General features: G+C 35.6%; 1 protein-coding gene and 1 long non-coding RNA gene across 3 annotated transcripts in view; both read left to right on the plus strand.

The window, feature by feature from the left end:
• Positions 1-985: 985 nt before the first annotated feature.
• On the plus strand, positions 986-4717 carry LOC113039462 (methylmalonic aciduria and homocystinuria type D homolog, mitochondrial-like). Its single transcript, XM_026197347.1, has 8 exons — positions 986-1084; positions 2085-2123; positions 2230-2374; positions 3375-3592; positions 3669-3762; positions 3840-3961; positions 4192-4278; positions 4389-4717. The coding sequence occupies exons 2-8, from the start codon at positions 2115-2117 to the stop codon at positions 4590-4592; spliced, it is 879 nt and encodes a 292-aa protein (XP_026053132.1). The 5' UTR covers positions 986-1084; positions 2085-2114; the 3' UTR covers positions 4593-4717.
• A 1530-nt stretch (positions 4718-6247) lies between these two features.
• LOC113039465 (uncharacterized) overlaps positions 6248-14809 on the plus strand; it is a 35015-nt gene continuing 26453 nt past the window's right edge. The window contains exons 1-3 of one of the 2 annotated variants that reach the window (XR_003275015.1): positions 6248-6392; positions 7887-7980; positions 12309-12464. This is a non-coding gene — a long non-coding RNA (uncharacterized LOC113039465). The remainder of the gene's footprint in view (positions 6393-7886; positions 7981-12308; positions 12465-14809) is intronic. The other variant, XR_003275014.1, reaches the window with a different exon arrangement.

Consider the following 14809-nt stretch of genomic DNA (forward strand, 5'->3'; position numbering starts at 1 on the left):
TTTAAAGACACAGTGTTACTTGACTCTCTGTGACTCTAAGTTTGATGGGGCAGTGTGAACATGACAGTTGTTTTGTTTTTTAAATAAAATTCTCAATCCAACAGCCAACTTTGTTGTCAAAAAAACTCTGAAAATGCTTGCTAATGCGAAAAACTCCGAAAATCAACCCCTATTGGATTTTGTTTTCATATCATGGACGAAAGTTCTGGAGGCATTGTGTAAATGTGATTAACAACCTGAGGTAGATTTTTTTTTTTTAAGGTGTGAAAATGTCATGCTTTTTTTGGCCAATAGTTAAGGGCTTGCCTTCTAGTGGCTTTGGTTTGGGCAGCAATAGTTTTTTCGTGAAAACCTGGTAACCCTGGTCTCCAAGGCCTGCTGACCTGCTCGTCGTCCCGTGTCCACGTGCCAGATGGCGGGCGGCCGCTAGTGATGCAGATGCGGGAGTGAATATCTGAGAGAGTTAAAGCCTCTGGCACAAACCTCATCGTGAGGACGCGTCAGTCTTCAGGGAGGAGGAGCACTGCCCTTCAAACAGGATTTCTCTGGCCTGCTGACACATTCGTCCCGTCTAACCTTCCTGTTTAGCGACATTCACTTCATGTGACAGCTTCCCACTCTTTTATAACCCTGCCACTGCTGTCTCTTTCTCCTTTGCTCTTTGATTTTTCTTGCTTCTTTTTTTTGTCTGTGGCTTCTTATAGTGCCATTAAAATTACATTTTTAGCAGAACTCACTTGTGATGTGTATAATAATATTTTCTGTTATAGATCAGTGGCACAGATGCAGAATAGCAAGCGCTTGCTTCTCCTTTGCTGACACCTAGTGGACGTGGTCTGTAAACGCATGCGAGATTTCATATGTGTTCATTTAATGTTGATTAATATAAATTTGAATATTTTTAACATTAAAAAAATTGTTTATTTATTTTAACATTTTCATGTTTCATATTTTACTATTCAATGACTCAACATGTACATATTACATTTTTTTCGCAGCCGTCTTCTCTGCGGCGCTCCGTCATGACGTCATCACGCTCGGCGTGCGAACGTGAGATCAGCAGAACCTTGTGAAGACAAACTGGGTGAGTAACGTTAACTGGAGGACACGCTGTACTTTTCCTTAAAAACACATTTAAAACAACGACAGATCCCGATTAAACCCGTGTCATGTAGATCTATTATACCAGAAGAGCGCATCGAGCACAGTTTGAGCTTAAAGTCGCGTTTTGTGTCGTTCTTCAATCGCGTTTGAAGTGAAAGTGAGAGGATCATAACAGTGGAGTGTGTGTGACGTAATTAAAAGATGATTTATGATGAAAAGACAAACATAATCAACCTCTTCCATGATCATGTGTACACGTATTACTTAAATGTGTTTAGACACATAACGTCTTGTTAGGTTTATTTACGTTACGTAAAAAGTGCTGTTATGGATTTTTTTTTTTTGTTAAAATAATGTTTAATATAATTTAACCTGTAACCTACGTGTATTTTACTATATTAAAATTAAATCTTAATCTAATCTTAATAAACTGTATATCGTTGGAAAGGTCTAAGACTCCTAAATAGACATTTTACAAATCTTTTTTTGTTAAAAATTATGTAGGATAACTAATAGATTAATTTATGGCAGGAGTGCACCTCAAAAAACTACATCATAACGGGGCAGTGTTGCCTTTTTCTCTATCACACTTCAGAAATCATCAGAAATGATATAGCACTTAAAATCTCAAAATGTATCCTTTGAAACCCATTTTAAAATCAAACATTGCATTACCATGAAAACGGTACATCAAAATCATGTTACAAAATATTTTCAGTCATGAATTATAAAAATTAGGTTTGGATCATGCACTTTCAAGTCTATGTTCAAAAATGTGAGTGATAAGGGGTTAACACATTGAAACACTGTCTCAAATAATATTAGTCTACTATGAGAATCCTTTTTTTTTTTTTTACATAGATATATATTTATTTATAGTTATGTATATAATAAATTTTCTTGGACTTTATGAAAGTTATTGTTATAATTATTAATTGTTCTTATTCTCTTGTAAAGAGTGTTGTATTTGTTTGTTGCAGACTGCAGTGAGGTGAAGCTGTGCACACATTATGGCGAGTGTGAGTGTTACACAGACTGCAGCCCCAGTCCTTCGTGTGTGTGTGTGTGTGTGTGTGTGTGTGTGTGTGTGTGTGCTGTAACGCTGTGTGTGTGTTATTAACACAGGTGCTGTGCAGGAGGGTGAGACAGGTGAGTCAGTCGTCTGTGGGTCACACACTGGCTCAGAGGTTCATGGCCGTCAGAGGTTTTTCAGCAGCGGGTTCGTCTGGATCAGATGAGCCGTATATAGCTGTGCCATCTCAAAACTCAGGTGTGGAATTGACATTACGAACACTTCTGTGACAACAACATCGTGGTTTTCTGTAGTAAAAGTGTAGTAACTGTGTTTTTGGCGTAATGATTACCATTTGTATAACCACAGTTTTACTACAAATACCATGGTTAAACTATGGTTAGTGAAGCAAAACCGTGGTTAATTTGTGGTTACTATGGTTTAACTATAGTAACCATGATTTTTTTTTGGTTTAAGTGTGTATTTTATATATATATATATATATATATATATATATGTATATGTATGTATATATATATTTATATATGATATTTATTTGTTATAGATATGCATTTAAAGTTAATACATTTCATTGTATAATTAAAACAACATTAAAAATTGTTAACATATTTTATCTATTAATAGCTTTGTTTTATTAATATATTTAACTTTAAATTAGCTTAAAAAATTTAATATTTATTTTAATTGTATTTTTATTTGTGTGTGTGTGTATATATATATGCATAAATAATACAATTAAAATATATAATAAAAGGTGTTGTAAAATATGATTCATATAAATATATTATTATATTTACATTATATTATATATATATATATATATATATATATATATATATATATATATATATATATATAAAATATTGTTTATTAATATGTCGTTGAACATTAAATGTTTAATATCAAAATTAACAATACCTATATCTAATTTATTGATATTAACATTAAAATGTTTTGATTATTTTTATTTTATTTATATTTATTCATATTTTAATTATATCATACAACAATATAAAATATGATGTATTTTAATATTATTTATACATGTACTTAATGTCTATTTATAAAGTGTTATACTGTATAGTGTTAAAAATGTGTTTAATAATATAATGTAACAGTTCATAATGTGATAAGTGTGTGAAAGTCTTACTTTTTGTGTAGATGGATAGATTAAAATGGCCAGCTGTTATCCTGCGGTGCTTTGAGATGAAAGTAAAAGTACTGGTCTGTCTGACAGGTCCCAGGACAGTGTGGCCAGATGAGACCATGGGTCCGTTCGGGCCTCAGGATCAGCGCTTCCAGTTGCCAGGCAATGTGGGTTTCGACTGTCACCTGAAGGGTTCCGGGTTACAGATGAAGGGGCTGGTTCACAGGACGGTCCCGGATGTTTTAACCGCCCCATCCAGCACAGAGAGACACGAGTTCATCCTCTCTCAGTTTGTGAATGAGTATCAGGTAAAACTCTGCTCAGGAATCCTTGGGTTCTTCAGTTGTGGTGCTGATTCTTCTGTTTGTTTGTTTGTTTGTTCAGGGTGCGGCGCAGAGAGTCAGTAAAGCTGAACACTATTTCAGTCAGTCAGATGTGGAGTGCTCCATGCGTTCCTGTCCAGAGCTGCTGAAGAAAGGTACTGTGTCTCATACAACATGTCCAACCTCTTCACACGGACAGTTTCTGAATCGATTGGTTGTTGGTCTTGGGCAGAGCTGGAGCTGTTTTTCCCAGTGCTGCCTGCGAGTCCCATCACTGTCGTCACCGTAACACAGAGGAAGCAGAAGACGGCCGCAGAAGATCAGGACCAAGATCAACAGAAACTACTAGATCATGTGAGTCGGACTAGAACATTCAACCACACATTCTCATAATTTACACAATTATGTTTCAATCAGTCATGCTGCTTAATATTTTTTGTTGAAATCTTTTAGGATTTTTTTTTATTTGAAATAGAAATCTATTGTAACATTATAAATGTCTTTACTGCCGCTTTCAGTGAATTCAGTGCATCCTTGCTGAAAAAAACGAAGTATATAAGTGTTATTTAAACATCTGATTGCAGTTTGTCAGAGGTGCTAAAGAAATCTGCTTCACGCTGTGGAGAGGGGGATACTGGGCCGATTTCATCAATCCACTGTCAGGAAAAGCTGTAAGTACCTTCGTCTCAGTCCAAACAGATGAAAAGTTCATGTATATCTGTCCATAAGTGACTTCAAATATTTACAAACTTTATAAAACCCTGATTGTTTCCTGTTGCAGTTTTTTGGCGCTCAGACGCCGGACTCTATTCTACAGCATCACGCTGGTTTTCACATCGAGGACCTGGCGGCGTGTACGGTCATACGACACGTCTTCAAGGAGACGTCCACGTTCGTCTTAACACTCATCACTAACGCACCTTCCAACAGTCTGATCATGGAGAAACTTCAGGGACACGCCAGCGCCTCAGAGGACACGGACTGATGGACGTTTGCAAACCTGAGCCAAATCTACGTTCTGATTCTTTTAGAAGAGATTTTTGAATAAAACTAGCTGGTTGTGATGTTACGAAATGAGCTTTTGAGAGTAACTGCAGTTGTGAGCGGATTCAAAAAAACAGCAAAAATGATAATTTATTTAAAAAAATAATAATATGAACACTTACAATGAAATGGACGCTGATGTGAATCCACATGGTGCTTTACAAAACATCAGCAGCCTTTGAGAAAACATACTGTGGGTAAAACGTCGTCTAGAGTCGGGATTTCTGAAACAGAGGAAACCCAACCAGTGCCACAATGACTAACAAGATTTTTATTTTTTATTTTGGTAAACAAATCATGATTTTAGTGCAATAGAATATTATTGGATGAACGGTTCGACCTCTATCAGCGATTGCAGAAGTTCCAGAATGAACGAGTGGAAAAGCGGGAAGAATTCCTCATGTTCCTTCAGCTTTACGATGATACTGTTAAATGCAACACAAACACCGACTGTCTACAGTTTACAAATTAATAAAGGAGCCTTTTTGGGGTAAAATAAAATGTTTCCTGAAACCCACTCCTGCAACTTGACAAAGCAATCGCACATTCCCAAATGTAGGTTCTTTTAAAATAAATAGTTAAAAAAATATGCTTTACTTTTTTTCTAAACCGTTCTTGCATAAATTGTATCAGTGTATGCACTTTACAATAATGAACAATACTTGACACACAACTTACTTATTATTGAACATTATTATTTTGACAGTTGATGCATGGAATTAAATTTTAAAATTAGTAAATTAATAAAACGTGAACTTACACTAGATGTTGGTCACTTGGTTGGTCACTTTATAATGATCAATTGCTTGACATTTTCATATACATTTTTAAAATTTCACATTGGATAATATATTATGAAAGAAAATGATTTAACAACGAACAAAAATACATGTATAAATATAAATTAAGTTATTAAAGTTTTTTTTTTAAAGCCAAAAAAACATGGTATTCTAATGGTAAAATGTACAAAAACATGTTATTACTGTAGTATACACAAAGTATACGCATTAGGAAATACTACAGGGCAAACAGTTACTACAAACGCAGGTTAAATTTAATTGACTTGCAAATGTCTCAAGCTGTAGTAATTTATACCATACCTTAAAGCACCACCGTCAATTCATCCTTTTATGAACCGAGAAACTCGAGTTGTTTATTGTTTCAAACAGAGCAGAAACTGACGCGAACAAAACGCTTCCCGGGTTTAGACCAATAGGAAGACAGAATGACCAAGCCACGCCCATCACGTAGTTCGTACCTCAGTACAGGCGTTTCACTCTTTTTATGTTTTAATTTTTTTATTTAGTACTAGTGGTGTTACTTACTGGCCACTAGATGGCTGCAGAGGCTGAGCTTTAGAATTTGGACAACCTAGAAATTTAAATTAAGGTATTTTATATTGTGTAAATACACTGTAAGGTATGCAACAATAATATTTACATTTATGAACAATTTAATAATAATATTTTACAAAAGAAATAGTTGCCATTTACTGTGGAATACAAAAAATAATAAATAATAATATGCATATAATGCAAACAAGACCTCAACAGATCAGTTCCATAATCTTTCAAACCAACATTTCTGTAGCTTCGGTTGTTACAGACAGCACTGATTGAGGCTCTAATCTCACTTCACAGGCGCTGCGCTCCTAAAATCACAGATTCTGTGGCATCTCGTGCTGCTCTTCCTGCAGTGTGCGGCCTTAGTTTGGAAAGGGCAAACTCACATTCGGATGAAGGTCAGCATGCAAATGAAACGTCTATCTGAAAAAGACAGAGAAACTGAGAGAGCGAAGCTTTCACCATCCGTTTATTCATGTCTTTTAACCTAATTTTATAATATCCAGAAACATACCTTAAACATGTCCAACTGGATATGAGCAAATAAACATTCAAAAAGTAAAGTAACAATAATAATTTATTTTATTTTATTTATTTATTTATTTAACTTTTTTCATTTTAAAAGGTTAATATTAAAGCCTAACATTTTGAATATGAAATAAAGTAATAAAACACCCATATGAAAAACATAAATAGACCGTTAAAGCTGCAGTAGGTAACTTTTGTAAATATATATTTTTTACATATTTGTTAAACCTGTCATTATGTCCTGACAGTAGAATATGAGACAGATAATCTGTGAAAAAAATCAAGCTCCTCTGGCTCCTCCCAGTGGTCCTATTGCCATTTGCAGGAATACATCCTCTCCCGGTAAGAAATCAACCAATCAGAGCTGCGGTCCGTAACTTTGTTTGTGTTCAAAATGTAGAAAAATGTATATAATAAGCGAGTACACCATGAATCCATTTTCCAAACCGTGTTTTTAGCTTGAATCACTAGGGTGCACCTATAATAAGTGTTTATATTCGGACTATTTTAGATTGCTTCGGGTACCGCGGCGGAGTAATCCAGTACCTTTGTGATTTTTCATTGACATAAACAGAGAGAAGTAGTTCCGGCTACGATGTTCTTCCCCAAGACGCAAGCAGTTCTGTTTATTAACCGCTAGAGCGTCAAAAGTTCCCTACCGCAGCTTTAATAACGTTTACAGTCTGAAAACAAACGATCACAAGCCCAAAGGCCGCCTTTGTTGAGCCGTTGATAAAGAAGCCACGCCCACAAATTGGTTGACCAAAGTCTGTGACCTACACGATGAAACTAGGCGGGAAACGTAAGTAGAACGCTGTTTCCGAATAAGAATTACAATTATATGCAATATAAAGACTATCCAATTAAAAAATATTATAAATATTATTTTCTCAACAAGAAAAACATAACATATCGCAGTCTCTGAGGCGAAATAGGTCTTGCCTGAGTTGCCTCTGAAAATAACCATACTGTAGTCAACAGTGCCGAAGTTATTACAATTATAACGATAATATAAAATCATAATCAACAAGTCTTCTTCAAATAGTGAATGTATAAAAACTATTATTATGTTATTGATTGACCTCTATCTCAATTTTATCAGTCTTTGGCCATTTTCAAAATGTTAAACATTAAAGACTTGTTTTTATGCAGTCTATGCATATATATATATATATATATATATGTGTATTAATTTACAAATGTATTATAACTTTTTTCTATATTTCATGTATTTGAATTAGTTTTTTCATGTATTTACTTATTTTTTTTTAATGGTGAGTATGTCTTTCTGACATTGTGGTGAAACTGTGCTACTAAATTGTACGGTCTCACTGTTTATGAACTGTTGGATTCCACTTTCTTAGACAGAAGCTGGTTTCTTCAGCTCGACACGTTGAGCAGGTGGGTCACGTTTGCAGCACCAGGTGAAAGATTGACGTTGATGCTCTTATAACTCAGGTAAGATGCTCTGAGGTCTGTTCTCCCATCTGTTGACGTTAAAAGGCCCGGGAAGGTCCATTAAGTAGTTTAATGGTGTCAAATCGAACGAATAAACGAGCTGTGACAAATGAAACAAGGTGCATTCTGAATCAAAGACACTTGGCGAATCGATATATTATCACAACAGTGCAGGCCAAACTCATTCAGCACTGACATCTAGAGCTTGACTAAGGCCAAAAACTTGAATGCAACCACTTTGTTTTGTACGCTGATGCATTCTGAAATTATCACAACTAAAATATGTGTGTATGTGTATATATACATAAATAGAGGAACAGAGAAAGAGAGAAAGATTGTGTATCAATAGACATTGGCATCTTTGTTGTGAATGGATCACATCTTTCAAACTGGCATACAATATTGTAACCAAAGGCCTGACTTACAACAACCTGTTCTTCATCACTGCCCTCACCTTCATTGCTTCTATCCTCTTTGGTCCTCAACAACTTCTTTAATTACTGATTTTCTGATGCATTCCTATCACCATCATCAACACCTTCTGAAATAAGTACAGACTTGTTTCTCCACCTTTCAGAAATGAACCTAAGACACATGCACAAATGCTATTATACTGTCTGCCTATGCTGGTCAAGAGTACCAGCTACACCAAATATGCATCCCATAATAGGACTTTGTCAGTTATGCATGGCGCTCATATTTTTTTGGTCTCTGAGTTATTATTATTATTTTTTATAAAATGTGAAGCACATGGTAAATCAATAAAAATTTTACTGGTTGATGGGGATGTCATTTGACTTGACCAAAATAAAATTATGTTGGTTGAACATCATTAAATGCACTATTCTTAGCGTTATTAATAAATTACGATATCCTGTTTTCCTGTCCTATTTTCCTGTTGTGATTAATTGCTCATACTTTTATCACGGTAAACGGTATTATCACGGTATTGAAATTTAGTTTTAAAAAAGTGCTCAAAATATAGTATAATATAATATAATAGGTTAAATAACTTTTTTCTAATCACAAAAATAACTGAACATTTAAATAAAATAAAACAATAAAGAAAAATATATAAAGTTAAAAGTTTTGCACAGATTAAAGTGCAAAAGACTTATAAAGACCCACAGGTAACACTTTATAATCTCATTAGTTAATGATTAACATTCACAATAGCTACATTTGCCACAAAAGTTATTAATCTTTGTTAAATAAAAATACAAGTCATAGTTCATGTTAGCTCATTAAATAATACAGTTGGAACTTTACATTTTAACAGCATGTTATTAAATATTGGAATACCTAAGATTAATGAATGTTCAGATGAATTTGTCATTGGCAGTTTACGTTAACCAATTAATTAACTAATGTTAAAAATTAAGCCCTGGTGTAAAGTGTGAATTAAGAGTAAAAAATCTAAATATTTTCAAACTACATCTATGGCACGTTGTAGTCCAGATTAAAATAACCTATTAAGTCTTAATACTTAAGTATTTGGCACTGTGGTGAACATCATAGCAAATATACAAATCTGAATGGCTATTTAAAAATGTTTCAGAAAGGTTTATTTAGCCGCGTTTCCACCGCAGGAACTTTACCCAGGAACTAGGGACTTGGTCCGGTACTTGGTGTGTTTCCACCGCAGGAACCAGGAACTAAATAAAAGTTCCGGGTAAAAAAATGCCCCCCAGAAAGTCCCTGCTGGCGAGGTGGTACTTTTTCAAAGTTCAGGAACTTTCGGGGGCGGGACTTTGGCACTACACATGCTGATTGGTTGAGTTCACGCAGCATTGGTTGAGTTCAACCACCATTTATTCGGATAAACATTTTCAAAATATTACTGTTATTGTGTCATGAAATGTAATTTTAAAAGTATTTCAGGCGAGAATGTAGTTGTTTAAAACTCAAATCTGTTGTTTATTTATAAAGACAGCGCCTATTTAAAAATGTGTTTCGCCGACCTCGTAGACGGTGAGCTCCACTCGATCAGCGGGAGCTCAGACCTCATGTATCCGCCGAGAAGCAGCCTCAAATCGGCTAGACCTTCTGATATGTGCCGCTGGCTCTGACGTCTCTTTAGTGGTTAAACATAAAATATAATTCAGCTGCGGGGTAAATCTAACAGGTTTTCTTTGGTCTGTATTCAATTTATCTATATGTTAAAATGAAAATAAAAAAGGCAAGTCTATATATTTCGTTTCATTGTAATGACTGTATAACGTTACACATATCCCTGAACTAAGTACATTTCTGCAGCTGTTATTATGTTTAAATGAAAACGAAAGGAGGCAGTGGTATTTTATATCCCATTTCGTTTTATTGTAAATATACTGAGGGGAAAATTGCAGTAGCCAAAGCTATCTGAGTTCACGCAGCATTGGTTGAGTTCAACCACCATTTATTCGGATCATTTTCAAATATTACTGTTATTGTGTCATGAAATGTGATTTTAAAAGTATTTCAGGCGAGAAGTAGTTGTTTAAAACTCAAATCTATGGTTTATTTATAAAGACCGTGCCTATTTAAAAAATGTGTTTCGCCGATCTCGTAGACGGTGAGCTCCACTCGATCAGCGGGAGCTCAGTCCTCATGTATCCGCAGAGAAGCAGCCTCTCCTGGGCTAGACCTTCTGATATGTGCCGCTGGCTCTGATGTCTCTCTAGTGGTTAAACATAATATATAATTCAGCTGCGGGGTAAATCTAACAGGTTTTCTTTGGTCTGTATTCAATTTATCTATATGTTAAAATGAAAATAAAAAAGGCAAATTTATATAATATTTCGTTTCATTGTAATGGCTGCATATACACATTTCCCTGAACGAAGTACATTTCTGCAGCTGTTATTATGCTTAAATGAAAACTAAAGGAGGCAGTGGTATTTGATATCCTATTTCGTTTTATTGTAAATATACAGTAAGGAAAATTGCAGTAGCCAAGACGAGCTGACTGAAGTTATCAAGTACGCTGCTGTTTATAGATTTACCGGACTTGCGTCGTCGTGGACATCACACTCCCCAGTCGAATGCACGAAGTCAGAACGAACTACCGAGGATGCACGTCCAAAATCAGTGTACTTTTTTTTTTTAATCAGCAGTTTGTATTGAGAAAAGCGCGCAGACCTACGTCACCAGTCTATTTGCCTAATCTTCCCGGTACTTTACACCGCGGTGGAAACGCAGAAAGCAACAGGTCTGGGGGGAAAAAAGTTCCTGGGAAAAAAAGTTCCTGGTAAAAATGTTCCGGGTAATTTCGGTGGAAACGCGGCATTTGAGGGGTTTCCAGGGTAAGGACATTTTCTGCAGTTTAGCGCCATCTAGTGAATGTGCTTTCATTCAGCTCGTCCCTCACGTCTTCCTCCGTGTGCTTCTTATACGTGCTCGTTTACACCAGAGCACAAAGAGTCTTTGAAGCAGCATACAGCGGTGTTGTGCATTTTGACCAGTTGATGGGTATAGTATTCTTAAATTAAAATGCATTCCAAATATAGAATAATTTGTAATATAACAATATCGTGCATGTTCATTACCGTGATATATCGCATTACCGAATACCGGCACAAGTCTACTCTAATTTACTTACGTTCCTAACTGAAATTTCAGTTTGAACTTCATTTGTTATGTTATTCTATTGAAAATAAGGAGTTATTATAAACTATATTCTTTGTGAACTTTAACTAGCATCACTTTAGTTCTGTGAAATACAATTGCGTGTTTACTTGAAGTAAAAGAAACAAAAAATAGAGATGTCCATCATAAATTGAACTTTGTGTGCTTTGTCCGAGATTTTTGTCAGAAGTACTTGAGTAAATTTTGTTTGAGGTAAAATGCTTTCATCCAAAAGCCCCGACATATTTTTTTTCAAGGCTTCAAATCATCTTATCTCGCTTTGGCAATTTGAAGCAACCAAAACAACCAACACGTTGTGCTCGCACACAATGCTTTCAAATTACGCTTAACAAAAACAGTTTAAGTGGAGTGAGACACACATATATGACTCCAGCGACAAGGGCAGAAAAAGCGCCGCTTTTCTCTTTTTACACACTTCACCTCCTGAAAGGCAATTTGGAGATAAAGGTTGAAGCCGGAAGCCATGAAAAGCGTCTAACGCTAATCCTGCCTCACCTTGAGTCTGATCGAACTCAGAAAACCATCCGCAAATCTCTCGTTTCTTCCCTGAACCGTAAACACATCCGCACGGTTCGCACAACGGAGGGCAGCTTTCTTTTTCTCGTGCTGGAAGTTCTCTGAAGTTAAAGATGGTGCCGACAGATGGTGGAAGTTTTTTAACTTTTGATGGCCGATAAGGTTACTTTATTTTGTTTGTTCAGGTTCCTGTGAAGCGTAGAGATGAGGCAAATCCGTGCCGGGATTATCTTCCACTTTCTCACCTCGCACAGGTGTGGAGAGCTGATATGGCCCAAAAACCCACATGCTCCCGATGCACCATGGGAAGAAGCGGGACAGCTGTGAGAGGGAAGCCACAGGTTTGCACAGATGATCAGACCATTTCCATTTCATACGAATGGGTGAAGAAAAAAATTAATCGCTTTAAAATATTACTCTGAAAAAGTCCTGCCTGAACTCTAAAAAATAAAAAATAAATGTGAAATTTTTTTAAAATCCAATGTTCAAGGACATCGTAAAGTATTAGAAATTGGATGATTCAAATTAATTGTACGCCTCTAAACGCACATAAAACAGGATACAGGCATGTTTTAGACGTTTTTGCATTCTTTAGAGAAACAAAGGCTTCAGCCCTCAAAAACTGATGAATGGTAATGTAAAAAGAGAAAAGAGAGGAAGCATTTCTAGAACATGAATTAAAGGAGTCACGGATAAAAGCACTTTAGCCGAAAGTGCCATTGTTCAAAGACCAATCCACCACAACGAGCCTGCGAGCTCAGATAAACACAATTTCACTCTAGTCACTGCGATTAGCACACCGCTAATCGCTTCATTTCCTATGTCGCTATTGCCGGTAAACAAAAGGTCATAATTTAGTGGAATTAGACTTCAAGAAACGAATCCACTTGAACCTCTTTTGTTCTTAAGAACCCACAGAATACTGATAATGTGTTTTTAATCCCTCACCAAGTCTATTAAATTGTTTGGGTATTTAAAAACTTTCAAGCTTTCATAAGTCGGCACAATTGCACAAAATACCGTTTTTTGGGGAGGGGGGGGGATTAAGTACAACTTTCAGGATTATAAGAGAAACATGTTGCAATTACGTTTGTTGTTTGGGGAACTACATTAGAACTCATGAAACAAAAGTTTGACAGACCAAAATCTGAGAGAGTGATATACCACAAAGACTGTGATCGTTTGATTTTCTTACAGATCCTCTCATGTAAAAGCTTTTAACATTCGAGTCTTTGCTTAGAAGCAGCACTTACTGAATTCACGCGGGACTCTAGTTCAGAAAACAAAGAGCATCCTGAATTGTAGAACACAGTGGCATCATGGGAATATTCCAGGACATGTTCTCGACATAACTAGGTTGAGGACTAAAGTTTACATTGATTGTAGAGCTCCTGCGGAGCAGAGACACACTTAATAATAAAGGCCTGGTCTCAAATGTTGCTCTTAGTCGTCTGAGGAGTGAGGACTCAACACTTTGGTGATGTAATCCAGCAAAGACTGCTGTGAAGTTCACTTCAGTGCTTTGCAAAAGTGTGCACTGTGGCTACAAAACTCCCTATTAAAATGTAAAATGATGAATGAGACACCCTACGATCTTGTGTACTTCATGAACAGATGCAAACAGGAACACAAAGCAGCCTTTTGAGGCAAGACCAAAGTAATAAATATGAAATCTTAAGTAATTTTCAGGAATCTGTCACATTGCAGATTAGTATTTTCATGATTACAACCACCGTAACGCTTTTTTCTCTCTAAAGCAATAAATGTTTCCCAGTCGCACTCTGATTAACTTTGATTTTGGATGATACAGGTCAGTCTTTATTGTTTTCAATAAAATTGGCATCACATTCTTAACATTAAACAAAACTAAATTGTCACATTTACAATAAAGTGGAAATGTGGTTTAAGACGAAAAAAAAAGAACAACAACAACAAAAAAACATGTACATTAGAATACATTAACAAGTATTAAAAAAAAACAACAAAAAGAATAAAACACTGGGTTTTGACTTTACCCAAAACTGGGCTGAGAAAACTTTTTGTTGGATTGTTTTTAGCTACACATATTGGTCAATTACTGCTATTGGCCTATATTTGTAACTATTGGAGTTATTAGACATCGGCTGAATATTTAAACAGCTAATTCTGACCTATTAATCAAAAGGGAGGTGAAAAAGTGGGCCATTACAAAACTCATGCAGTGAATAAAACATCTCCGGCTTGTTAATTAATAGCACTTAATAATAATTATCACAGCTTGACTGTTATTTAAGCACCCTAAGTTAGCTAAATGTCAAAAAGATGCTATAGAGAATAAAATAATTCAATTCCATTAGAAGTTATTTAAATGTAAGGGTGTTTAAAAAGGTGGCAGAAAGCACCTGGTAGAAGGTGGTAGAAGTACCAATTATCGGTGTCAGAAGAGGTTTTATTTAACAGAAATCTGTATTAGCACATACATGTTGTATTGTGCATCTCTATAGTTATTTTCACAATGATGTGTATTTTTGTGCAACCAAGCTGCTGGTTTATAGCAACCATAATATAGATCGGTTTGTTTCCTGTCCTGAGTGAAAACTTCCTGCAGGGAACTTCCTTGGTGAAATATTTTTTTTTTACATTATTTAATGTAAAAACAGTGATCCACTACCTAATACAATTATAAATGTAACTTAAAATCATTTTG

This window comes from Carassius auratus, chromosome 22 (assembly GCF_003368295.1).
Source record: "Carassius auratus strain Wakin chromosome 22, ASM336829v1, whole genome shotgun sequence".
NCBI lineage: Eukaryota > Metazoa > Chordata > Actinopteri > Cypriniformes > Cyprinidae > Carassius > Carassius auratus.

What these genes read in the sequence shown, in the direction of transcription:
- LOC113039462 (XM_026197347.1), top strand. An exon ending in AACAGAAACTACTAGATCAT is followed by an intron (nt 3,962 to 4,191) that starts GTGAGTCGGACT and finishes ATCTGATTGCAG; the next exon opens with TTTGTCAGAGGTGCTAAAGA. An exon ending in ATCCACTGTCAGGAAAAGCT is followed by an intron (nt 4,279 to 4,388) that starts GTAAGTACCTTC and finishes TTCCTGTTGCAG; the next exon opens with TTTTTTGGCGCTCAGACGCC.